Consider the following 27,189-nt stretch of genomic DNA (forward strand, 5'->3'; position numbering starts at 1 on the left):
GAACCCTTTCCACCAATTGCATCAGACGCACACCGGAGCGGCTGAAGGGAACACATGCACGCTCCCATCGAGTGCTAAGCTGACGTCTCTCATTCTCTTTCATTCAAAGGTACGATTCTGTATGTGTGATTTGTTCATAACAAAAACGATGTCTAACGATTCAGGTTATAACCCGATATGAATATACGTACTTCATGAAAGTATGTGGAGGAGCAGTTTATGCTTAGTTGTGTTAGTAACTGAGTAACTGCAACTCGCGACGACTGACTGTACTGCAACTTTTGGGGATTTAGCGGTGGCTGATTTAGCTAGCTGGATAGGCAAGCTTTTTTTGTGAGTGTCATGTATGCGTCGTCATTAGTCGATTCCTCCGATACCTTTGGATAGATATCACAAAGATGACATTAGATCTCACTCAGTGTAATATTACACGTGTACTTGTTGTTGACACTGTGTTTACCTAGCCACTTAACCGGCTACTGTGTTATTTCCACCAGGGATGGCCTCTCTCTATGTGTCCCCCCACCCTGACGACTTCAGGAGTCTCCAGGCTCTGATAGCGGCGGAGTTCTGCTCCTCTTCACGCCCCCGTGCCGTCACAGAGCAGCCCCCGGCCGCCCTAAACGCCCGGTCCAGGCCCACCTTGGTGCTTGGTGCCGGGGGGGACTCTGTGCTCTCTGGGTCCAGCGCCGTGTCCTGGTACCTAGCCTCTCAGGGCAACAGGGTTGGCCAGGACGACAAGCAGCAGAGCCAGGTTTGGCAGTGGCTCAGCTTCGCAGATAATGAGCTCACCCCAGTGTCCTGTGCTGTGGTCTTCCCCCTGTTGGGGGTCACCGCTGGGGATAAGAAGGTGAGATGAGTAAACCCCCCAAGATCACCGCATATATACTCCTTGATCCCATTCGTTGATGCCCCTACACACTTTGTTTATCTGGGTTAATATTTAAATCCACAAAAGACAGTTCCATCATGTCACCATTTTGCTCTTAACACTTTGGACTTCAAACATGGCTGCTCTCTAAGTCCAGAGTTTCTCTACTCCACTGACTAAAGCGTTGTCCTCCAGCTCCAGCAGAGTTCCCGGACGGAGCTGCTGCGTGTGCTGAAGGTTCTGGACAAGGCCCTGGAGCCCAGGACCTTCCTGGTGGGGGAGAGCTTGACGCTGGCTGACATCGCTGTCACGGCCGCCCTCCTGCTGCCCTACAAATACGTGAGTGGTGTCGGTGAAGCCGTGCCAATGATTCACCCTGCCTGGAGGAATTATCTCTTGGCTCATCATCTGTAAATGTTTGCTTGCTTGTTAGGCGCTGGAGCCGTCAGACAGAAAGGTGCTGAACAACGTGACCCGGTGGTTCCTGACCTGCATCAACCAGCCACAGTTCCTCCGGGTCCTGGGGGAGTTCAGCCTGTGTGAGAAGATGGTGCCCGTCACTCCCACGACCAGTGCACCTGCTAAGGGTAAAGCATCTGCCAAGGCCAGTGCACCTGCCAAGACCAGCGCTGCCGCCGTCTGCCCCCAGGCGACGAAGGCTACTGCTGCTCCTAAGGAAGCCAATGATGTTAAAGACGATGCTGCTGCTAATGGTAAGGGCTGGCTTCCCTATCGATGCCGTTTCCTATAAATGCTGGGATCGCCATGTAATCAGGACCCAACTTTGATCATTCAGGACCGCCGAAGACCGAGGCCCAGCTAAAGAAGGAGGCAAAGAAGAAGGAAAAGTTGGACAAGTTCCAGCAGAAGAAGGACATGGAGGAGAAGAAGAAGAAGCTACCAACAACAGAGGTAACGACCCTGGCCTCTCCCACCACGTAGGATGAGCATAGACGACAGCTCGGCATTCAACACAACTGTGCCCGCCAAGCTCAATAAAAAGGAGCGGACCCATTAATAGTGTTATGAGCGGCTCTCATGTTTGTCCTAAGTTGACATTTCAAGTTACGTAATCATTATGGCACGGCCGTTTGTTTAGGTGGGCTAACACTCACTTTCCTCATTCTTCCCCTCAGAAAAAGGCCAAACCGGAGAAGAAGGAGATCGGAGTGATAGCGTACAACACCCCGACACCAGCCGGGGAAAAGAAAGGTGATCCGTTAATCCTACTACTTTTGTCTTCTCTTTCTTTTGAGCTTTCATTTTCGCTTGTGTGTGTGTGTGTGTGTGTGTGTGTGTGTGTGTGTGTGTGTGTGTGTGTGTGTGTGTGTGTGTGTGTGTGTGTGTGTGTGTGTGTGTGTGTGTGTGTGTGTGTGTGTGTGTGTGTGTGTGTGTGTGTGTGTGTGTGTGTGTGTCCGCGTCCTTCCTTCCTTCCTTCCTTCCTTCCTTCCTTCCTTCCTTCCTTCAAGTCCGAGTGGTACTTTGTCTTATGATGTAATGGCGTTCATTATGAGAGGTCTGCTCCATAACATATTTCATAGGCTGTTCACTTCCTGTGTTCTTCAAAGCGCTACAAAATGTGTGTGTGTGTCCGTGTTTGTCCTGACGGCTCCATCTCCCCTCACCAGACGTGGTGAGCCCCCTGCCGGATGCCTACAGCCCCCAGTACGTGGAGGCGGCCTGGTACCCCTGGTGGGAGAAGCAGGGTTTTTTCAAGCCAGAGTACGGGGTAAGATGGTGCTCAACCGCCCCTGTGTTGACATACGAGTAGTGAAAGTGAAAGAGTTATTTTAGTTACTCAGTCATGGGACTTTAGCACGACAACGCCAGACCAATTTGCAGAGGCATTTCGGTCTGGATCCTGTTTGTTCAACGGGTGCAGAACAAAATGTTCCGGGGGCAATTGGACCTACAACAAATCAGAGCCACGCAACTGGTGTTATATCAGCTGCAGCCATCTTGGTTGTTTATGAAAATGCCTCAATCGTGATCCCATAGGGAGATTCTCCATACACCCATCATTTTAAACCCGCCCCCGTATTGGATAAACAGTTGTGATTGGGATCGGCCCAACCCCGACTAGGTCTGCTAGGCCAGGCTCATCGGCCATGGCAAATAAAACATTACCTCGCAGATCAGTCTGATGCTCCGGCTGTACGGTACTCTACACGTGGAACAGAATGGAAGCACATCTGCTGTGCAATAAATACATTAAAACTTAGACAAAGACAAATGTAGGTTGTACGGATACACCAGCAGAGGGAGAGATATGCACACGTACACGAAAGATCCGGTTCACAGTGGGATGGTGCCGTATGATGTTCAGCAGCCCAGAATATTGCCACGCTGTTCCCAACAGTCTCTGAAGTCTTGTCTACCTGTTGGTACTTGTGTTTAATCCATGAATTATTTAGTCATGATGCCTACAGTAAACCCCAGAGCGTACCCAAGAGCAGTTCTTCTGAAAGTCAAACCAGAACGGAGTAGAATAGATTGTTATCCGCCCTGAGGGGGGATCTGTCCTGCGCTTCAGGGTCGCCAAACCGGAAAGTGCAATAAAACAGTGAGGACACAAACAGACAAAACAATCCCAATGACGGCTCCGTGTCTCTCAGCCCGGATGTCCCACCACCACATGTCACCCATGTGGTGGGCAGCAGAGGAGGGAAAGTTGAGCGGGCGGCTGAGATGTGTATCCTTGTTGTGCAGAGGAAGAGCGTCGGGGAGCCCAACCCTCGGGGCGTGTTCATGATGTGCATCCCTCCGCCCAACGTGACAGGCTCTCTTCACCTGGGCCACGCCCTGACCAACGCCATTCAGGACAGTCTCACCAGATGGTAACCCATGCACACCTTTTACTTAGAACGATAGAGTTCCATGTTGTTTTACATTTGAGCTTTCCTTTACTCAATCAAGTGTGTTCATACAGCCCGTAATCATTATTGTAATGTTTAAATTTGTGTCGGAAGTCCTTTTGTTCTGGCACTGCTGTGTCCGATGCGTTCAGAGGCGGTCTGAACTAGTGATCGACCGATATATCGGCCGGCCGATATTTGCGTTTTTTTACGTGTATTATTATTTATTTTTAACTTTTTTTTTCCGGAATGATTTATAGACCGTTCAATAAATATTTATTTTTTAAATTGTGACTTGTAACATTGGTTATCATCATTGTGTCGTTTTTATGATGTAAATTGAGAGAGCAGAAGCAGTATCGGCTCCAAATATCGGCTCGAGAAAATCGGCATCGGCGTATCGGTCATCGGCTAAGGCTGATGAAAAAAAAAAATCGGTATCTGCATCGGCCCTAAAAAAGATCCATATCGGTCGATCCCTAGTCTGAACATGGGTGGGGGGGTCTGAGCATGGCGCCTGAACATGGTTCATCTTTGGTCGTCTCCAGGCACCGGATGCGCGGTGAGACCACCCTGTGGAACCCCGGCTGCGACCACGCCGGCATCGCCACCCAGGTGGTGGTGGAGAAGAAGCTGAAGAGGGAGAGGGGCATGACCCGCCACGACCTGGGCCGGGAGGGCTTCATCGAGGAGGTCTGGAAGTGGAAGAACGAGTGAGTAGACGGCAGTGGAGAACGTCTATTCTAGGAATCTCAAGACTCTTGGGAGGAGGATCGCTTCGTGAGACCGCTCTGACCTCGCGAGTCCACACTCCCTCGGTTTCTCTCTCGGATCAGCCTTGGCCTCGAGGCTCTCCGAAAGTACAGACATGAAAGGGAGACGCGGCCCTCAGGGGAGGGAGCTTCTAGTTCGTGACAGTGAAGGAGCGCTGCTGTCGTAAGCATGGCAGCGCCAAAGGAAGATGTAGCACAGACAGAGCAATCAAAACGGTTTTGCATGAAGTAGGCCGCATTAGGTTACGTTTTAACACATTAAAGGGGTGATATTATGCCACCAAGTGCGACTGTGATTACCCATTACAAGCTGTTTTTGTGAAAATATGGCTTTTCATGTGTTTTAGGGACATCCCAAGTTGGAGGGTTCACCTAGATGTATGCTGGATAGATCAGTCTCCCAGGCTACGCAGTAGACTGTAGCAAATGTTGCATCTTTCCATCATATATCTAGGCAAGGCAAGACTTGTATAAATTTGGAAACGCAAACTTGAATGTCTGTATGGGCTCTCAATGCTAGATAATACATCGAGTGAAGATGTAATCTGGAATGCACCAATACAAACTTGGCACTGTCAAAGACCTTTATGTATCGGGTAATTATTAATGAAAAACATCTAATCCCATTACTCTTTACTATAGATTACACGTTTAGACCAGTAGTAAGGTCATTAGAACATACATGATACAATGGGATACAATGCAAAATATAATCTGGATAGTTTTTGTTCATTAAAGATAACTCTTTCTTGAAAACAATCAAAAAAAACTTCTGATATGGTACATATTGTTCTTACAACCTCTTTGTTTATTGCTCATATTGGTACTGTCTGTCCTTGTCATATGTATTGTTGTTTTGTCGTTTTTGTTTTATTTTGTGATGTTGTTGCCTGCATGGAGAAGACCAAGTCAAATTCCTAGCATCTTATGGCAGGTGTGGAAAGTGCATCTCTTAGTAATCTGTCACTGTCACATGCTCTTTTAACTCATCCAGGAAGGGTGACCGCATCTACCATCAGCTGAAGAAGCTGGGCTCCTCTCTGGACTGGGACAGAGCCTGCTTCACCATGGACACCGTAAGCATCTGAGCTCTGTGTGTGTGAGACTTGAAGCCTGGCCCTGTAGAGATGTCCGCCACACAACACATTCCTGTTCCTGTGATTCATCCCTGTGCAGAAACTGTCCTACGCGGTGCAGGAGGCCTTCATCCGTATGCACGAGGAAGGCGTGATCTACAGGAGCAAGAGGCTGGTCAACTGGTCGTGCACGCTCAACTCGGCCATCTCCGACATCGAGGTGGGGGTCGGGGATGGAAACATTAAACATTGTGTATAGAGCCCGTTTCACAGTAAAGGCCTTCAATTCACATTTCTTCTTCCCTCAAAGGGCCCTTCAACAGCAAGAAGGGGAGACCACTTATAACATCCATCAGACTATAGAAACCACTTTGTCCTCGTACTCAAACTGTTAATATATCACTTCATGCACCTCTACTTTATTTCATTTTAGAGTCCAAAACTGCAAGAAAGACCGAAATGGCTCAGCTTGGTTTTCAGTTTTTTCAGTTTTAAACCAAATGGGATTAGTTTAGCCGCATTAACCGATTGCCCCCCCCCCCATGGTCGGGACCAGCAAGTGTGCTCCCTGGCGGTGCTGAGACCAGTGCGGCGGTGGTACTGGGTACATCCTGACCGGCGCCGGGTGTGTTTCAGGTGGATAAGAAGGAGCTGACGGGCCGGACGCTGCTGCCCGTGCCAGGCTACAAGGACAAGGTGGAGTTCGGAGTGATGGCCTGCTTCGCCTACAAGGTGGACGGCTCTGGTGAGCGAGGGCCCACTGCCTCAGGGCAGCACTCAACCCAACCAGTGGCTGACACCCAGTAGACCCTCCCTCACAGAGGCGTCGTCGTAGGACCCACTCCTCTTATTTAACAGGACGCGGATAGTAGAGTAAACTAGTGCAGATAGGTTGACACTGTGCACTGGTACGTTAAAGCAGTAGACCCTTTGATAGTATTCTGAGCGATACCTGGGTTTGTCCTACGATGACCTCTCTGAAAAGACTGTTCTGCACTCTGTTTCTTTCCCCGACCAACACCAAGACCACACTTGGACACGGTCACTTTAAACCCAATCCCAGGCAATATCTCATATTGTATCTGTAGTATATAAAGTCGATCATGTTCTGTACGGTACAGTCAGTACCTTTTACCATGAATAATGTTTACAATTTGCATTTTAATAGAATTTCTACAATTTGCCCTTTCTTACTTTCTAACACATTGTGTTTTTTTTTTTCCTTTTGCACCCTAATATATTATATATATATTTTTATATGTTTCTGACATGCGAGCCTACCTCTGCTGCCTGTGACACATGCTTTTAGAGTGGGACGGTCACTGAGGGACTCTCCCCACTCTGTCTCTCCCCAGATGAGGAGGTGGTCGTGGCCACCACCCGTCTGGAGACCATGCTGGGGGACTCTGCGGTGGCCGTCCACCCTCAGGACCCCCGCTACCAGCACCTCCGGGGGAAGACCGTGCTGCACCCCTTCTGCGACCGCAAGATGCCCGTCGTCTTTGATGACTTTGTGGACATGAACTTTGGAACAGGTGGGCAGAGAGACGTCGATGCACGGTACAGTCTGAGCGGCTTTATTGTATAAGGTCATTGGAAACCCGGAAGGATATGGATTCTCTCTGCAATGCTCTTTGGTTTCTCGCTCTCTCTTGGCCTTTCAAGTTTTATTTGATTTTTTTTAAGAATTGAAGAGTGTACATTGATATGCATAAACCCACTGTAGACCTTTCAGCACCCTCTCCTTCGACACGTTAATACACATTCTGAAATGGAACACCTTTTGTGACAATATAAGTCGATGGTTTGGTCCTGATATGAACCAATGCATTCTTTCGGCTCGGAAACATCATCAACTTCTTCTTCTGGAATATGTACTTGGAGAGGAAGAGAGAGTAGTTGCAAGGTTGCATGCTCCATAGCGAAACAAATGTCTTCACAATGACCGCAGCGCTAGCGTTAAAAATACTTCAGCTCAATGTCGAAGGCCTCATCATCGCCAAGACCAACATCCTTGAACAAGGAACAAGGAACCAAAACAATGTGATGGTGCTTCTACTGCAGGAGAGCCATGCTGAAAACAAGAACATCCTGAAGGTCCCTGGGTATACCCGTGGCCGGATACATTGCCAATCAACACCATGGCATGGCTACGTTTGTCAGCTATAGGAATATCCCCAGAAAGGGCAGAGGTAGAATCATAATCAATGCATCTGATGGCTCCATCTTAATGTCTTTAAACTAGGGCTGTCAAGCGGTTAAAAAAATGAATCTAATTAATGACAGGCTCTGTGATTAATTAATCTAAATTAATCACATACTTACATTTTGCCGAGAAAGTATTTCAAATTAATTTAATTCAAATAAATTATGGCAGATGAGTGATTAAATGAATAATAGACATAATATACTTTAAGGTTCAATGTCTCTCCTATTTTTAAAACATGTCTTTCATTAACATACGGTGCATTTTAAGAGCAAATTAATAACATTTCCATCTCACTCAAGATGCAATGCATTTCAGGCAAAAAATAGACAATACTTGTTTTGACTTTAACACTTTTTCGTGAATACTGTATGTGTCAAAAAACTAAATAATTAATCGGTGTTAATTTTTTTTACGCATTATTTTTTCTGTGATTAATTAATCGAAATGAACGCGTTTATTTGACAGCCCTACTTTAAACAGATATCTGCAGATGAATGCAGTGTCTTTAAGGAAGTGGCGTGATTTGGGGATCGGAGGAGCGGAACAGTCTGGTTTCTGTTTGTAGTCTGAGAAGTATGGCCCGTTGACCTTTTGAGCAGGCTTCGGCTGCATCTGGGTAAACCGTCTTCGTATGGAGCGCACAAGAGGCAGAACACAGTGCTGATGGAGAAACTACATTTTAGGTGCAGCCCTGGGGTTGGTGTGCTGGTTTGAACCACGTGTCTCACTGTGGCCTCTGTTCTGTCCCCAGGGGCTGTGAAGATCACCCCGGCCCATGACCACAACGACTACGAGGTGGGAGAGAGACACAAGCTGGACTTCCTCAACATCCTGGACGAGAACGGCCTGCTCATCAACGTGCCCGCTCCCTTCCTGGTACGTCGTCTCTTCAGTGCGTGTCTGTGTGTGTGTATCTGAAATGGGGATTTAGTACGACTTAGTATTATTTAGTACCGACCATTTCTAATCGCTACACAGTCTAAATCACAGTGAGTTATTTTTTATCTTTTTGCACCGATGTGGGCAAAAATGTACAATCGAGTTCAGCTTCTATCGGCGATCTTGCATGTGTGGTACACCCACACCAGAGCTCCACTGGCCACGCAGTCTTCCGATCTGCTTCTTACACTTCTTAACAGCGTTATAATGTTTTATTTATTGGGTTTATGTTGAAATGCGAGATATATCCAGTTGAATTCTGTTTTTGTTAGGCTATTGTTCAGGGCAGGGTACTTTTCTAATTCACCAATTGTGTATAAATATTGAACGATCGCTGGCTGATAAGAGGAGTGCAGCTGTCCGTTCGTCTCCTGGGCAGGTATACACCGCTAGACACAAGGGACTCAACCGGGGATCTCGACTTTAGTTCTCAGTCACATCGCTGTAATTCTGAGCATGGATATCTGTGAAAATCCAATATCTTTCCAACATAAAAATAGTGAAAGTCAAGTCAGTCAAACAGCATCAGCTGCTGTTGAGATGCGACATGTTTTAATACAGCACAACGGTAGCATATGCTGCTAATGAATTTGGCTTTCAGTTTTGATGTCTGGACGTTCCTGGCATTATTGAGAAACTTGTCGGTTGCGTGGGGAACTCAGCCTACCCAGGCCAGCCACTTAATGTTGGTGAACAGACAGATTTAAGTCAATCAAACCATGAATGATGATCAAAGGCAACTGTCAGAGGCTCCAAGATACACGTCAACATGATATGCAATGAAATATAGATGTCTATATATGTCTATAGCAGTGATTTTCAAACTGTGGTCCGGTACTACAGGTGGTCCGTGGAAAAGCAAAAAATATATATAGGCAGTGTATATCTGAAACGATTTGTTTTAAATTATAAATGGAAGAAATAAGGCCTATTATTATTATTTTAATTTCCAGTAAGTTTCTTGATCTCCCGTTTCTGAAATGTTTTGCATATGTTAAAAATGTACGCATATGTTTTGCGTATGTCCCAGCCTGTTCGTTGAGGACTTTGAGAAAATTTGATATTTGACTTTATCCAGTATAGTTCAGTTCAGTTTGTTTGTGATTACTGTACATATTTAATACTTTTATCATTGCTATGCATATAAGCCTGGTGTTCAAATGAACCTGATTACGCCCTCGGGCGCTTTAAATAAATACATTAAATATGTGGCAGCCGTTGTGTACAGTAAATGTTCTTTTAACAAGCCTGTTGTACTGATGCTATGTTACTTTTGCCGCTTTTCCACCGCCAGTACCTACTCGACTCGACTCGACTCGACTCGCCACGCCTTATTTGCGTTTCCATTGGCAAAAAAAGTACCCGGTACCTAGTACCGGGTACTTTTTTTTAGTACTACCTCCGTCGAGGTTCCATGCCAGCGGAGTAGGTACTTTTGTGTGACGTAAACAGGCTGCTGGTAACTGATTGGCCAGCGGCTGTAAATGGGAATATTCACTCAAGTTAAGTTGTGTCCGGCGTGGTTGGAGTCCACGAACCCGCTCCCGAGGGGGACACTGATCAGCGTTTCGCCGTGTGTGTCGCTCCTTTCCCGGGGCTAGAGTTAGGCTGCGCGTCGTTATGTGTGTCGGGCGTGGTTGTGTGTGTCCGGCGTGGCTGGAGTCCACGGACCGGCGTTTCGCTGTTTCGTTTCAGTGTCGTTCCTTTCCTAGGGCTCGAGTTTCGCCTCTATCAACGTTACCGTATGACAACAATAGACGCGCAGTCATTGCGCTTTTTATTTTATTTTATTTTATTTCCCATCATAACCTTTCCCGGGAATCAGGAAATAGTCTTGATCAGATTCAGATTTCCCGGGAATCGCGTCTCCCGTGATTAAAACCTAATGACGACCCGCCCATGGTGGAGAGGTTCTTTTCTACGACCCGCCCACATTGAAGAGGTACTTTTTTAGATGGAAACGCAACCAAACCGAGTTGAGGCGAGTCGAGTCGAGTCGAGTTGGTACTGGCGGTGGAAAAGCGGCATTTTAGTGCTAACACAGTATATGCCGTATATTAAGAGGTGCGGGTAATTCAGGTAGGACTGTGTGTATGCATATTTTATTATGTGTATTATAAGGTGGTCTGCGAAAATTCTGTTATTTGAATATTCCTATAGCACTTTGAACTCTGCCGTCCAGTGTGAGGCTACACAAGCCCTTAATGCAGTGAAACATACGCACTGTGAATGGACTTTTCTTTTCTTTTTCTCTTCAATGAATACTGCGATATTCGTTATATAAACCAAACCAAGCTTGAAATGTTGTACTTGGGGCCAGCCCTAAAAATGACTCCACAAGGAGTGTCGGTTACAATGTCCTTGTAATCGTTCATGATTTGCTTGACACAAACTCTCCTCTTCTCGAGTACTGACCTCATGTTGGTTCTTTTGTCCTCCAGGGAATGAAGCGTTTTGAGGCCAGGAAGGCAGTGCTGCAGGCCCTTAAGGACCGAGGGCTGTTCAAGGAGATCAAGGACCATCCCATGGTGGTACCAGTCTGCAGGTAATGGTTTTTTTGAGCTTTCATTTTCGGTGTGTGTGTGTGTGTGTGTGTGTGTGTGTGTGTGTGTCCTTCCTTCCTTCCTTCCTTCGAGTGGTACTTTATAGGGATGCACGATCAAACTTTTTTTTTAACCAATACCGTTAACTTTCAGCTCCTAAAGACCGATAACACACACACATATACATATATATGATCATGACCTAAGATCATGACATTGTCGCACAGACATCAGTAGAATCAACGGGGGGTTTAGGGGGGCGGGATATGACGTAGGGTCGAGGTTCACAGTACGGCCCCTGTCACTCAGGTGTGTTTTGGTCTGACCGCAGACAGCAACGGAGGCAGAATGGGCAGAACTCATCGCGATCATCTTAAATGTTGCTGCAGTGATGCATCTCATATTCCGTTGCATCCACAACATCCGCATCAATCGATGAAAGATTGGAGCATGAGTTACAGACAAATAGAAGAAACGACGAAATAAGAAAGGCGTCGCGAACAACTGCGTTACCGGAGGAAGAGAGCGTCTTCTTTTGTTTCATTTCACATCTAACAAACACTGGGACAAATGTAGTTGATTTCTGTGTTTAACTGAGAAAACAAGGAGTGGAAGGACGGGACCCTATAATGTTCAGCTAACTGTTGTCAATAATAAGTGTGTGTGTGTGTGTGTGTGTGTGTGTGTGTGTGTGTGTGTGTGTGTGTGTGTGGACGGTAGCGTGTGTCAGTTTAGTGAAGTAACGAACGAGTCCGGTTGTGTCTGTGCAAACGTGTATTGTAACGTTAGTGAAACTAAGAATAAAATACCCAGCCTGTCAATCATCGGCGGCCGCTTCATTCCGACCATATTCCGACCTATAAGCAGACCCACTGACGGTCAGAGGGAAGGGTGGTACCCCCGAGAGAACATCGACGCTGTGCTCCTCGACTACGGTCTGGGAGCCGACAGCAGGAAAGGTGTAACATAATAATAATAATAAAAAACATTTTCTATATCCGTGTGCAGTTATGAACTCATGTATTGTAATTGATTGTATGATGTGTACTTTTACAATAAGACCTTTAATTTAGCGTTAGTGGGAGCGGGGCACTGAAATTATATAGGCTATGTTATTGGGGCTATTCGTCATGATATCTGACTTATCAGAATGACGTAATAATTTCTGTTATCGGCCCGATAATTATCATGCACCCCTAGTACTTTGTCTTATGATGTAATGGCATTCATTATGAAAGGTTTGCTCCATAACATATTTCATAGTCTGTTCACTTTCTGTGTTCTTCAAAGCACTACATTTAATACTTTGTTATATAGCAGAGGTGAAAAAGCGCAAATTCTGTATCAAAGAAATACAAGTGTTTTATTTGTGAAGGCTACTGGGCAGAAGAGTCTGCCAGTTTTGGATAGTCTCAGTCCAAGCCGACAGGTTCAACATGTTTATCAAAGAGGAGGCCACCAAACATTTAGTAAATAGCTAGCTAAAGGCATCCGCTAAAAGCACTTAATGGTACTACATCGAGTGTAGCCTGTGCGCTGCGGCAGTAAGTGCACCCTGAATGAGGAATATGAGCGCTCGCTCTAAGATAATTCACACTTGCTCAGCTGATTGATTTGAATGAATTTCACTGTGGGGAAAACACAGAATATGGCCTTTTCAAAGTAATGAATACAGTTAAACATGCCTCTGCCAAAATGATATTTACTGCTAGCAATGAATCTACTATTTAAATACTGCGGTAATTACTGTCTTGTTAGATGAATCGCTCTCTTAAGTTTATGACCAATCAGCAAGAGGCAGTTCTACTTTCTTCCCACCAATTATCCAATGGCTTTTTTCTTCATCTCTGCACGGGAGGTTGAAGGAAATGAGGGTTCATATGAATACATTTTGAACCTGGCCTTTAGTGAAGGAAACCTTTTCAAGCTGTGCACACAATATTTGCGTCCTTGCACGCTATCTGCAGTGGAAAATACCATTTTCCCCTAAGATCTTGTACGATGATTTAGACTTCATGGCCTTTTTGGGAATGGAAAGCTTGTAATACCACTCATAAATTGCATTACATAATGGGGGACATTCTAGCCTTTTGCCTCACTAAGGTGCAGCACGCACGGGCCCATGTAGGTACTGATCCCGTCCCTGTGGAGAACATCAATCAGTCTCCTTTCCCCGTCTCTCATACATCCCCTACTGATGAGTACAGGCCCGGTTCCCTCACCTCACTGGTAGTGTCCTCTTTTGAGTAGATGATCAAAACCCAAATGATCTATTAATGTAAGCTGGTCCTGGAGCCCCTGAACGTGCGTGTCGCTCTGCAGTAGGGACAGACGGCACAACGGTAATGCTTTTAAACTCCACGTATGCATCTGGAGGGTGGTGAAACACATACACGAGTCCTTTGCTTATTTTTGTCCTCCGTTCAATAAAATCCACTCCTAAATCCTGTCTAACAGAAAGAGCAGCTCAGATTGCACTCAGAACTCCTCCCATGGTCTTTGGATTTCCTAATGGGCAGATCTCAAAAAGTATGGGTGGGCAAAACTGTCAGAGATGTGGTTTACCTCTACTGGCACACCACAGGGCTGTGCTGTGGCCTTTGCTATGTATTTTACACACAGACTGATGCCACAGCAGGTACCCTGGACACTGTGATTAAGTTTGAGGAGGACACCACTGTGGTCAGCAGGATCAAGTCGAGCGTGGTCCAGTTCTCAAGGACTTGGTCGACTGGTATAAGACTCACATCCAAGACCAAAGAACTGATCTCAGCTTTTATAGGGGATGCCTCACCCACCCAGTCTATAGGATCAGAGGAGAGTGAGGTGGGGATGGAGTATAGGTTTGTTCTAATGGATCACAAACTCTCCTCTGTGTGCTGATGCTATTTTTAAGAAGGGCGAACAGCGTATTTGATTTCTTTGTTAACATTTATCATTGTAAAATTGATTTGTATACTCTCTCTCATTGAGAGCATACTTTGATTGATCATGCGTTGTATTGAATGAGGCTATGGACGTTCCAAAATCCCTCACAAGAATAAATTAATTAATAAATTGCGAAGTAAACAGGCCTGACCTGCATTGCCTGTACCTGACCAGGCTGACGGTGAAGGAAGATCAGGTCTCCAGGATACATCCTATCCACTTTCAGCTGAGCTCCAGCCACTCCCACCTAGTTAGAGGTGTAGATTCCCCTAAGATCAGAACCAACCAAGCAACATTTTAATTGAATCCCCCGGCAATTACTCATCAAACAAGATGCCGTAGCCATGTCTGGGGAATGACATGGACTATGGGTCCGGGATGTGGAATATATGGATTAGGGGATTTGGAGTACAGACTAGGGGGATCTTAAATACATGGGCCTGCAGGAGTGGAATACATGGCCTGGGGGAAGTGGAATACACAGGGGATGTGCAGCACACTCGATATACATTCACGATGTTGGAACACTGTTATTGAGTGCACTTTAAATGCCCGCCTGGGCTGTGTTATTTAAGATGAATGCTTTGAACGGCCCTGCTGAATGAATGGCTAGAGACTGAAATAACGCTGTGGTCTGCTTCGTGTCTAACCCAGGGCCAAGTAATAATTTCGTCCCCGATATTATGTTTTGTATCCCTTACTCGGTTCAGAGTTTACTTATTTAATGTGTACCGGTACTCGTTAACAAAATCGGAACAGTTCAAATGCTCCCTAGTGGCGTCTTTTGACTACCCCAGATCAGAGCACCAAACCATGATTTTTATATTCTCAAATTCCACTGACTATACTAGGACTGGAAAATTGGTCTGGAAGAGACTAATTGTATAATTGAATAATTGTACTTTTTGGCCAAAAATAAACGTATGACGTGCCATTATTAGGTATTCAGAGTTTCTGTGGATACCTTTTGTTATTACAGGAACTATCATCGTTATTCCTGCTGTTGTTATTGGCATTAAAGCATGATCATGAATTATTATTCATTTTCAGTGTCAGTCTAACTCTGTAGTAGCCTTTTGAAATGTGGAGAATGAATGAATGAATGAATGAATGAATGGAAGAACAAGAGGAGATGAATAGGGACGGTGTTGAAACCAAACCCCTCAAACTTGTCTTTCCCTTCCCTGGTGTTCTCTGTGACGCCTCCTCACCCCATGCTGGTTTGTTCCCAGCCGCTCCAAGGACATCGTGGAGCCCCTGCTGAAGCCCCAGTGGTACGTGAGCTGTGCGGAGATGGGCAAGGACGCGGCGGACGCCGTCCGGAACGGACAGCTGAAGATCATCCCGGACCACCATCTGAAGACCTGGTTCAGCTGGCTGGACAACATCAGGTGAGCTCAGGACTGCATGGAGCTCCCGTAAATAAATAACGGTGCATTGGACATAAAGAACACACCGTGAAAGAGACTCGGCAAGTGTGTTGAGGTGAGAGTGTTAATATTAATAATAAAGTCCAGAATAAAGAATAAAGTATAAACTTGTCCTCGCCCAGACAGAGTTGGTGCAAAGTTGAGTCTAATCCGCCAAAAAATGTGTGGTATTTGTCATGTAAACATTAAGTGAAATTAACTTTTATCTTTTCATCTGGATACATGCAAAGTGAGCCAGTTGTTTATTTGTTTTTTATTCATAGACATTACTATCTTTATCAATCTCTTCCCCACAAAAAGACGCAAATATACCAGTACCCAATACTTAGGAGAGAAAGGGGGAGTGCTGTTTTTCCCTTAAAATCGCTAGCAGCTAAGGGCACTCAAAGCAAGTGTTCTTGTTAAGGGGAGAGAAATGGGACTTATGGGCCTTGGTCCCATTCGACCAATAGGATGGATGGGATTCACCTCTAGACAGCGCTGTTGTCCTCCTATTGACCCGACACGTCTCCTCCATCCCCTTGTCCCCGACAGGGACTGGTGCATCTCTCGCCAGCTGTGGTGGGGCCACCGCATCCCGGCCTACTTCGTCACCGTGGACGACCCCTCCGTCAAACCAGGACAGGTGAGCACACTCCTCCTCAGCATGTTTGCACTTTTTTTGTATCCACTTATCCCTGAAAGGGAGGCTCATCAAAAGCATTCATTTATACATCAGTGAACACTTGTGGATATAAATTTTGTAGAAACATTTCGGTATCTACAAAGAATATCAAACCTTTCTAATAATACCCACAACAAACCTGGAGTGGGAGCAGCTTTTGAAGTGGGCCGATAAATGCTTTGCCAAATGGATGGTCGTGTCACCGTCTTTGTGTCTTTGTACTTCTAAGGACATGGATGGACATTACTGGGTGAGTGGGAGGACGGAAGAGGAGGCCGTGGAAAAGGCAACGAAGCGCTTCAACGTGACCGCAGACAAAATCCACCTGAGGCAGGGTGAGGCATTGTCTTAAATTAAACGTTATTCTATCCACAGCAGCCAGATAGTGCAGGGGCCGGGCGCTGGGCCCCTCCTCACCACCCACTCACCGATAACCTGTTATTGCAAAGTCACTTGAGATAAAAGGGTCTGCTACACAACAACATGGTTAACGGTGAACTGCAGAGGTTTGTTGTAAATGTAAACGTATTTATATAGCACATTTCATAAGCAGCAGAAAAAACAAATAGGGCAATCACAAGTATGAAAGTGCATCAATAAAGTATTTGATTTAAAATGAAAGGTCCCATGGCATGAAAATTTCACTTTGAGGTTTTCTAACATTAATGAGTTCCCCTAGCCTGCCTTTGGTCCCCCAGTAGCTAGAAATGGCGTTAGGTGTAAAACGAGCACTAGGTATCCTGCTCTGCCTTTGAAAAAACAAAGCTCAAACGTGCCGATTTGGAATTTTCCCCGTATGTCGTCATACGGGGACATGTTACCTCCCCTTTCTCTGCTTTGCCCGCCCAGAGAATTTGGCCCGCCAATGAGACAATGAGCTGTGTGTGTGTGTGTGTGTGTGTGTGTGTGTGTGTGTGTGTGTGTGTGTGTGTGTGTGTGTGTGTGTGTGTGTGTGTGTGTGTGTGTGTGTGTGTGTGTGTGTGTGTGTGTGTGTGTGTGTGTGTGTGTGTGCACACACACTGTAACGCAAGTGTTGTACACTTCTTTGTCATTTGGATACGCGTTCTGCTGTTGGTGTTATGGCGCATAAGACGCAACGCAATAAGGCAAGCTTGCGTAAAGCTTGCATTTGGTGAAAAGACGAGACTGCGTCGGGTTCTCTGACGTCTCTGGTATTTCCACAACGAGACTCGTAGTGGGGGTTATCTCAGCAATGGTTGGAGAAGGAAGGAATTGGGGGAAAGGAACTTTGGCTTTGACTCCCTGAAGTACATGAACCGCGACATGGAGGAGGAAGGGATTGTTGCCCGCGATTGTCTCCCGCCGGCGCCCCGCTGCCGAGGCACCACCGCCGCGAGGCACCACCGCCGCAAGGGACCACCGGGAGACAATCGGGGGCAACAATCCCTTTCTCCTCCATGTCGCAGTTCGGTCCACTTCGTTCAGATTGATGTGGAAGAACCAGAGACGTCGGAGGACCCGACTCAGTCGTTTGAGATTCATAATATCATCTGGAGGTGCACACAGATTTTGGCCGTGATAATATATATATTCTATGATATAGATATCTATGTATAACATATTATTTATAGAGCTCCAGGACTCCCGCAGGGGCACCCGGAGTGTTCTACAATATTTACAGAACACGGCCAAAAGCTTGTGAAAGCCTCGCCGTTGCGATGCATCCACTGTGAACACTAGCGCATGGTACCGTGGACGCAAGCTGCTCAGGGCCACACCCCCACCCTCCACCTCGACCCGAAACGTTTGTGGAAAGCTCGTTGTGGGACTGGCACCAAGGCTGAGTTTCTTGAACGTCTTCAAATACTATATTCAGGGCCCACTAACAGCTATATAAAAGCATTCATAAAGTAGCATGCCATGGGATCTTTAAACAAATTGAGTATGTATGTATGTATGTATGTATGTATGTAATGCACATAAAAGCATACAAAATCAAATAGGAAAACCACTACCTACCTACTACTCTGTGATCTTAGGGGACTGACAGGTTTGTAATGGTGAAACATGTCAGCCAGATGGCCTGGTCCTGTAAGCGAGCTGTGCTACAGTTCTGATTAATCCTGAACTGATTCTCTCCGTGCTGCAGACGAGGATGTGCTGGACACCTGGTTCTCCTCCGGTATCTTCCCCTTCTCCATCTTCGGCTGGCCCAACGAAGTAAGAGACGTAGCCGTCCATCGTCTGATCATCGCCATTTAAATAGCTCGTTATCTTTTCGGAATATCCAATACGTCGTTTTAATATCCCGGATGAAAATTCCTTCAGGGTGAACTACTGCAAACATCTTTCAGATTCAGTAAAGTGATCCGTGTGAAGCCGCTCTCGTTTTTAACTGGTTTGAGTGATGGCTTAATGGCCTTGGCATTTGAAACTACTAATGGTGCACTCAAGAAAACAAAACAAAACAAATGTCATTTCATGCTTCATGCTTAATGCTAATCAATTCATCAGTCTGATCTCCCCCCCCCCCCCCTGCCCGCCTTAGTTTATAGATTTTGTTATGATGTTGACGGCACGGCTGTTGTGAAAGGGATCCTAAAAATAATATACGTATCTGTACATTCGTTCATATTTACATGTTTATACCGTACATAATCGTTTATTAAATGTGCTGTAAATTGTTGTAAAGAGAGAGCAGAAAAGAGTGGAAGAGAACACTATTTTGAAACTAAAAAAACAACAAAAAAAAGAGATGACCTGATTAGTCTGAAATCAGCATCTGAAATTCGTCTGAAATTCTCCCACAAAATGGATGTCATCACCGAGCGTTCCACACTCACTCCGCTTTAATCTTGCCAACCGCACCTTTTTCTGAAGTGTTGCACTGGCTTGACGTGTGCGTGTGCATACCCATCGTTCTATAGACGTGTGTGTGTCCTCTCCCGACAGACCCAGGACCTGAGCGTGTTCTACCCCGGCACCCTGCTGGAGACGGGCCACGACATCCTGTTCTTCTGGGTGGCCCGCATGGTCATGATGGGCCTGAAGCTCACCGGCAAGCTGCCCTTCAAGGAGGTACGCATCGCGACCACCGCGTCACGGCACGGCCTTTGATTGATTGGCTGATCTGCGGTCGAGTGACATGGCTGTTCCCCCCCCCCTCCAGGTGTACCTGCACGCGGTGGTGAGGGACGCCCACGGCAGGAAGATGAGCAAGTCTCTGGGCAATGTCATCGACCCCCTGGACGTCATCACAGGGATCTCCCTGGAGGTGAGAGAGAGAGAGAGAGAGAGAGAGAGAGAGGAGAGAGAGAGAGAGAGAGAGAGAGAGAGAGAGAGAGAGAGAGAGAGAGAGAGAGAGAGAGAGAGAGAGAGAGAGAGAGAGAGAGAGAGAGAGAGAGAGAGAGAGAGAGAGAGAGACTCAAAGATAGTCGGTCTCCTTGGAACAGGTGGGGGGGGGGGGGGGGGGGGGGTATTTCACATTTAAATGGCCTCCACAGACTTGTGCGCTCCCGTTTCTCTTGAGGCTAACGACCTTATGTAAGCTTTATTAGTCAGCCGCGCCCGCCTCCCCAGCCCCTTATTGAGCCCATCAATCTGCAGTCAGCCGGCACCGAGCTGGTCGCTCACACAGAGCCGCTGCGCCCTCTGGAGGGCGCTGAAGGACTGGTGTTATGGTGCAGATGCTACTGCTCACCTTCAATAATCTGTCTCTGCGTTTGTGTGTGTGTGACGCACTCACATTTTAATGACTAGAACCCTCATTAAAAAAAAAGTGGGAGGCCCTGAAATCGACTCCCCAAAAAAAAAGTAATCATAAGGGATAAAAAAAAAAAAAAAAAAGCAGGACTACAAATAATGAGGATGACCGAAAAACTTTTTGAAAGCCTTTGCTTCCTCTCTCCTCCTCCTCCTTCTCTCCATCATCCGTCTCTTTCTCCTTCTGTCCCTCCCCCAGGGGCTCCACGACCAGCTGAAGGACAGCAACCTGGATCCTCTGGAGGTGGAGAAAGCCAAGAACGGCCAGAAGTGCGACTACCCCAGCGGCATCCCCGAGTGCGGCACAGACGCGCTGCGCTTCGCCCTCTGCGCCTACACCAGCCAAGGTGAGGACTCTCTCTTGTGTGTGCTGCTCCCCCCCCCCCCCCCCACCCGTCCTCCTGCCAACCGCTTTGGCAATTGCCTCTCCTGTTGTTATTGTTATTCAGTCATTTATTATTAACAGCAGATGTATCAGGTAAATGACAGATCTGTCTGTCTCTCTCGCTCGCTCTCTCACTCGCTCTCTCTTTTCATCTCCTCCCGACAGGCAGGGACATTAACTTGGATGTCAACCGTATCCTTGGGTACCGCCACTTCTGCAACAAACTGTGGAACGCCGTGAAGTTCGCCATGAAGACCCTCGGCGACAACTTTGTACCCTGGGAGAAAGCCCAGGTAAGAGCCGAGGGAAGCGCTGAAGTGGGTCCGCTCAGACCCGCCTCCCCTTTCGCACACGCTCACCCGTGTCCGAGTGACGAGGTCTAATTGCGTGCTGACTGGTTTGTGCCTCTCTGGACACAGCTGAGCGGGGAGGAGAGCGCGGTGGACCGCTGGATCTTGTCCCGGCTGGCGGCGGCGGTGGGCAGCTGTACCGCCGGCTTCCAGGCCTACGACTTCCCCGGCATCACCACGGCCATCTACTCCTTCTGGCTGTACGAGCTGTGTGACGTCTACCTGGTGAGGGCCCGCCTGTTCCCCCCCCCCCCCCCCACCCCCCGCCGAGATGAGACCGTATTTAGATTCATTCATATTAACCGGTAGACACGTCGTTATTTATTTTCATTCGTTTCATTTAGCGGGCCTAAGTAGTCGTCGTCAACGGATGCAGAGGACTTTAATGATCCCGGAGGACAGGCATATAAAATGTTCTTAATGAGCAGGCGGCGGTGATGGGTCTTTCTCGACGGTGCCTGCAGGAACACTGCAGGCACGGGCCCTGTTTACAACATACTACAACCGCCTTTGAATTTTTAAATAGAATTTGTATCTGGATTTAAATGTATTTTCAAATGAAAGGCACAACCGCCTCAAACTGTTTATATACTGCAGACAGACAGACAGACACTGACTGACAGACAGACTGACACAGACAGTTGATACTCTGATACCTCGTGGTCATGAAGACCAGCTCACTGCAGCCGATAAGACGCCACACGTCCTCACAGCCCCCTCCCTCCTCCTCTCCTCCCTCCCTCCTCCCCCGCTGCAGGAGAGCGTGAAGCCGGTGTTCGGCGAGGCGGAGGCAGACGGCGCGGCCCAGCGACGCGCCCTGGTGTGCAGGCAGACCCTGTACACGTGCCTGGAGGTGGGCCTGCGCCTGCTGGCCCCCATCATGCCCTTCGTCACCGAGGAGCTCTTCCAGAGGTTGCCACGGCGACTGCCCCTGGACAGCCCCGCCAGCATCTCCGTGACGCCCTACCCCGAGACGGACGAGGTGAGGGGAGAGGAATGGGAAAGGCACCGGTTGGCTGGAGGTCTCGAGGGCGCACGCTCACACCGGGCCGTCTGTACCGTGCCCCGGGTACTATGCCCCCTAAAGTCTAGATCGTTTGGCTAGTGTGAGCACGCCGTCCGTACTCAAGTACAGTTAAATCCCGTGGCCTCAGTACACTTCGGAGAGGTGTGCTCAGGCCACGGTACAGATGCCAATGAGCCGACAACGCGCACACGCACGGATACGCAACCTATATGTACAAGAGGCAACCGTACTCAGGCCCAGTTGAGATTGCCTCGTGTGAGCACAGGCCAGCGGGGGGGGGGCAATCGTACTTGAGGACGATACAGGGCAACTTTGCCTAGTGTGCGTGCGCCCTGATTTATTTGTTTATTTCCTTGTTGGATTAAAACTCTGGGGAGCAGTGGCGCTTCTCAAACAGGGGAAACATAATTGCCTGCTCCTTAGCTGTGACGGATTGGTTTTGCCAATCCTTTGAGTGTTCCGTGGAGCACATTGCTCCCCTGCCAGAGTGGGTAGTTGGTTGGCTTGATTTGAGTTGTCGTGTCGTTGCGGTTGCAGTTCTGCTGGCAGAGTGACGAGGTGGACCGCCAGATGGAGTTTGTAATGACCGTCGTCAAGACCATTCGCTCCCTCAGGGCCGACTACAATCTGACCAGAACCCGCGCTGACTGTAAGCACGCACGCACGCACACACACACGCACGCACGCATGCACACGCGCACGCACGCATGCACACGCGCACATGCACACACACCCCTTTACATATTATATATGCGGTGCCATGCAAAGAGGAACTTAACCCACTTACACTTTTGTGTGCATGTTAGGGGTGTAACGATACGCGTATTCGAACCGAAATCTTTCGGTACGGGTCTAACGGTTCGATGCACGTTTCATTTCTGTACGTACCGAGAAAAAAAAAATATATATATATATATGTATATATTTTTTTAGAATTATGTTTTTATTGATTATCACACACTCTGTTAGTGTCTTGTCCTGAGGTTTTGTGTTGAGGACCACAATGGAAATAAGTCCTGGACTTTATTGTGTTTTTATCCTCAATTGTAGTTGATGTCTTTCCATGTGTGTAAGGCATTTGTTTGATACAATTTAATGAATCAAATCAAAATCAAATTGTTTAATAAAATAATAAAAACTGCTGTACCGAAAAACATACCGAACCGTGACTTAAAATCCGAGGTACGTACCGAACTGTGACTTTAGTGTATCGTTACACTCCTAGTGCATGTTAATATTTTATTGGATAATACTGGCCCTTGAAATTCCTTATTTTTCAGTGCCTGGTTTAATTATAATGTGGTCCTAGCAAAGGCACAAGGGGTTGGCCTCCGTCTGTAAAACATTAACAATTAACCTTGCAATCGTTAAGCTCTGATAATCCATCGCTGAGGTTGCTCTGATGGATGATGGACAGAAAAACACAAAGGTAGACCAGAAAGCAATCTTCAGTCGTTCCTACTGGAGTTAATATCTCAGAGTTTACTGGAGGATTTATGGTGAAGGAGTGGAAGGCGCAGCCCAGACAGGTCTGTCTGGGCTGAAGGCTGGGGGAGACTGTTGAGCCGGGGAGAGGCCAAGCATCTCTATGAAGGAGCCACACAGCTCAGCAGCTGTGAGTGGGAATGCAGTGAAAACACTGAGACAGAGCTCTGCATAAAACTGGTCTCCCCGGAGGGGAGAGGGAGGGAGGGAGGGGGAGAAGGAGGAGAAGGAGGAGGAGGAGGAGGAGGAGGAGGATTAGAAGTGGGTCATTACACAAGTGGAACCATATTGAATCACGTCTGGGGTTTGGCAGTAAGCATGTGATTGACCTTGCTTTTCGGGGTGGGGGGGGAAGTGGATGCATGTGAGTAGAAGGGTTCTTTGCTTCCACAATTTTTGTCTGTGTCCAAAAATGAAATCAGAAATAGGGTTAAGCCATAAAAGGTGTAATCTTGGTGTAATCATATTAATGTTACCATCCTACAGATGGCACTAGAGTGTATTTGCCTCACGTAAACTAGTTTGGTTCTGTTCAGCCTTCAGATAAGACAGCAGGGAGGACCGCCGGGGAGCTGTAGAACCTGAACGCTAACGTTGGTTATTAGGTTAAAACCCCCTTGGATCAAACTGCCCACAAAAAATCATATTGCAATTTCAACAGATTCACAATACATATCTTTTCAACGCTCGAATGATTATTATGAGATCCCTGGCGATCCCCGTCCCTAACTGCTATGATGTAACCGAGAACTCGACCAGGGTCAGAGTTGCGGAGCGAGTTGTAGGGGCATCCCTACGAGTGATAGGTTGTGGCCGCTTTTCATCAGCAGAAACGGGGCACTTTTTTTTTTTTGAGGTAGAGAAGATCTGATGTTTTTTTGGACATAAATCTATATTCCAGGCACAATGCGAAAACAACATAGGAGTGCTTTGAAAACGGCAAGGCTGCAGAAAAGAAATGTAATGGATACTATCGGATATCCGTTGTTATCCAGGCCAATCTGAGACGGGAGTTGAACACTTTGGCAAGGCACTACATCCTGGAATGCACACAGGCAGGATCGTCTGTCCTATTTGTAACGGTTACGCGAGGCAAACGACACACATTATGTCTCCCATAATTTATTCATTACTTCTTGTATTACATCAAGATTCAATTATAGTTGCAGAATCTTTTAGAAGCTTTGCGCTGAAATATTGTACACTTACAATGTGAAATAATGGAATGGACGCATTGGTCTCTATTGACTGTGATGCCATCATACTGCATCCTTATTGACGCAGTACCACTAAGGTTATCTGAGGTTTAACCAGCACCATGGCTAGCTGCACGGCTGGGCTCTCTGGACACTCAGCAGGGCAGGACGGCTCCATCCTCAGATGGGAGACCGGATGGGGGCGGTAGAGGTGTTGGAGGGCCAGTAGGGGGCGCTCATCCCTCTGGGCTCTGGTATTAACCCCAACGCCTCGGGGCGGAGACAGGCACACGGTCCTGTCTGAGAGCACCCTCTGTCACGTGAGGCATTAAACCAGGGTCCTGACTCCCCATGGACACTCAAGAGTTGTAGTTTATTTATTTATTTTGGAGTTTATTTAGGCTTAGCCCCCTTACTTTCTAGTTTCTTTTATACCTTTACTTTTCTTTATATTGCAATGTTGAAGGAGGCGGAGACTTCTGAGGCTGAGAATATTCACAACAATTACAGACGCAGCGGACAATTACAGACGCACTGCGTCTGTAATTGCAAGTGTAAAAATGTAAAAATGTAACAAATAAAACATCTGAAAGAGCCGCTTGCGCTCGTCTCAAGATGGACAGCGGGATTGAGTGGCTTGACAAACGCACTTTATAAATGCAGAAGATTTTAAATGTATTCTTCCCCCCCCCCCCGCCCCCCCAGGCTACCTCCAGTGCATAGACCTGGCCACGGCGTCCCTGGTGCAGAAGTACAGCCTGCAGATCCAGACCCTGTCCTCCTCCCAGACGGTCCACGCCGTGCCCGCCGACCAGGCCGTCCCCGAGGGCTGCGCCGTGGCCATCGCGTCGGACCGCTGCACTGTCAACCTGGCCCTCAAGGTGAGCGGCGGCGGCGGCGGCGGCGCCCCCCTCTCCCCACTCGGAAGGTGTTATTATGGAGGGCTCCAGCCGCCCGTCCTGTTTGTGGCCCCCTGCTAAGTGGCAGTGCTCAAGAGAACGTGGAATCGCCGAGAACCTTTCGGATGGATATTTATCGCCAAGGTCGGGGGCGAATGGGGCGCGGCCCGCCTCAGGTGTCCGGCCGAGCCCCTCTCCTCCCAGGCACTCGTGCGTGCAGACGCTGAGTGTGGAGCCCGCCGTGTCCTGGGTGATAATGGAGCTTTTCGCAAATGTCGGGTTGTCACAGGGAACGCACAACGCAATGTGCTCGCAAATGTAAAAAAAAATGTAACCTCTTCACATAATTAAATGAATTTTTTGGGCATTCGTACAAAAAACGGTTCAAATAAGTAGTTTTTCCGTTGTGTGTTGGGTGACTAACGCAGGACAACGTGGTGTCTGAGTCATCCTGTTTTCTCTGTGTTCCTGCTACCAGTCTCCATATAATGAATACTTCTTATATTACCTCTGCACTGACGCTGCAAGGGAGACCTCCTTGGCAATAAGCCTGTGCAGCATCATTAACCTTCTTCTCTCTGCCTTTCAATGAGGGGGCACAGGCATCCAATTGAAACACCCAGACTGCGTTTGCACCACCTCGCCATCAAATCTATAATCTCTCCTGTTTGGATGCTCCTGCATGGTATCGCGCCATCATCGTTTTGTTGTGTATAAGATGGCGAGCAGTGACGATTAATTTGAATTGATACCGGATGCAGTGCTGTAGATTTATGTCCCCTCTTTGTGTGTGTGTGTGTGTGTGTGTGTGTGTGTGTGTGTGTGTGTGTGTGTGTGTGTGTGTGTGTGTGTGTGTGTGTGTGTGTGTGTGTGTGTGTGTGTGTGTGTGTGTGTGTGTGTGTGTCCTTCGAGTCCGAGTGGTACTTTGTCTTATGATGTAACGGCGTTAATTATGAGAGGTCTGCTCCATAACATATTTCATAGCCTGTTCACTTCCTCTGTTCTTCAAAGCGCTACATTTAATACTTGGTTATATAGCAGAGGCGTTTATCCAAAGTTCAAAAGCAATTGTAGCATGGTGTAAACGGGGCCAAGGTCTGCAGTCGAGGAAGACTCATTACCACCGCCTGCACATTAAGTACATTTTATATGTATGTCCTGCGTCACATCATGCTGATATTTCTAAGAGCATGCCTGTTGACACAAAGTAGGCAGTGGATCGGGCTTCCTACTCATGGATCTGTCGCGGAGCCCCCCCGTGGAGGCCCCCCCCCAGTCCCTGAATATATCTGTGGTGTTTGGTTTCCCACGCCAGGGGCTCATCGACGTGGAGAAGGAGGTGGCCAAGCTCAGCACCAAGAAGGGAGAGCTGGAGAAACAGATGGAGAAGCTGAAGGAGAAGATGGCCAGGAACGACTACAAGGAAAAGGTTCCAGTCAAGGTCCAGGAGCAGGATGCTGAGAAGGTGAGGATGGAGGCAGGGATGAAGAATGTATCAAAGTGGGCCTTAGGAATGAATACATAAGGGAGTGAGTCAGGGCACGAGGGGGGGGGTGAATGGATCAAAGACTGACTTGATGAATAAAGGGATTGAATGGGGTGAATGAAGGAAGGAGAATGAATGAAGTCTTTAATATTGTTCCTTTCCTGTTTTCTCCCCCCCCTGCAGCTGCGACAAAGCCAGACTGAACTTGAGAAAGTGAAAGAAGCCACAGACAACTTCAAGAAAATGATGTAACTTCCACATTGTATGTTATATAGAATCGGTTTTGTGTTACATAAAGTGTCAGAGGGTGGTATTGTCTTATTAGTCTGCTGTTCTTCCAGGGCCGCGCG

The 27,189-nt window shown here is 47.4% G+C and overlaps 1 protein-coding gene across 1 annotated transcript; it reads left to right on the forward strand.

Annotated features, from left to right (window-relative positions):
* The first annotated feature begins 23 nt into the window (after window positions 1-23).
* Window positions 24-27,149, forward strand: vars1 (valyl-tRNA synthetase 1). Its single transcript, XM_084472079.1, has 29 exons — window positions 24-109; window positions 498-850; window positions 1,067-1,210; window positions 1,305-1,584; window positions 1,668-1,783; window positions 2,008-2,083; window positions 2,500-2,600; window positions 3,581-3,708; window positions 4,275-4,439; window positions 5,494-5,575; window positions 5,676-5,795; window positions 6,212-6,320; window positions 6,931-7,110; window positions 8,536-8,660; window positions 11,165-11,268; window positions 15,427-15,585; window positions 16,159-16,249; window positions 16,518-16,623; window positions 18,399-18,469; window positions 19,202-19,327; window positions 19,419-19,523; window positions 20,211-20,358; window positions 20,562-20,689; window positions 20,816-20,971; window positions 21,504-21,728; window positions 22,311-22,422; window positions 25,160-25,335; window positions 26,669-26,818; window positions 27,023-27,149. Exons 2-29 carry the CDS (start codon window positions 500-502, stop codon window positions 27,089-27,091), a joined length of 3,903 nt encoding a protein of 1,300 aa, XP_084328205.1. The 5' UTR covers window positions 24-109; window positions 498-499; the 3' UTR covers window positions 27,092-27,149.
* The last annotated feature ends 40 nt before the right edge of the window (window positions 27,150-27,189 follow it).

Source organism: Micromesistius poutassou, assembly GCF_964030765.1.
Source record: "Micromesistius poutassou genome assembly, chromosome: 8".
NCBI lineage: Eukaryota > Metazoa > Chordata > Actinopteri > Gadiformes > Gadidae > Micromesistius > Micromesistius poutassou.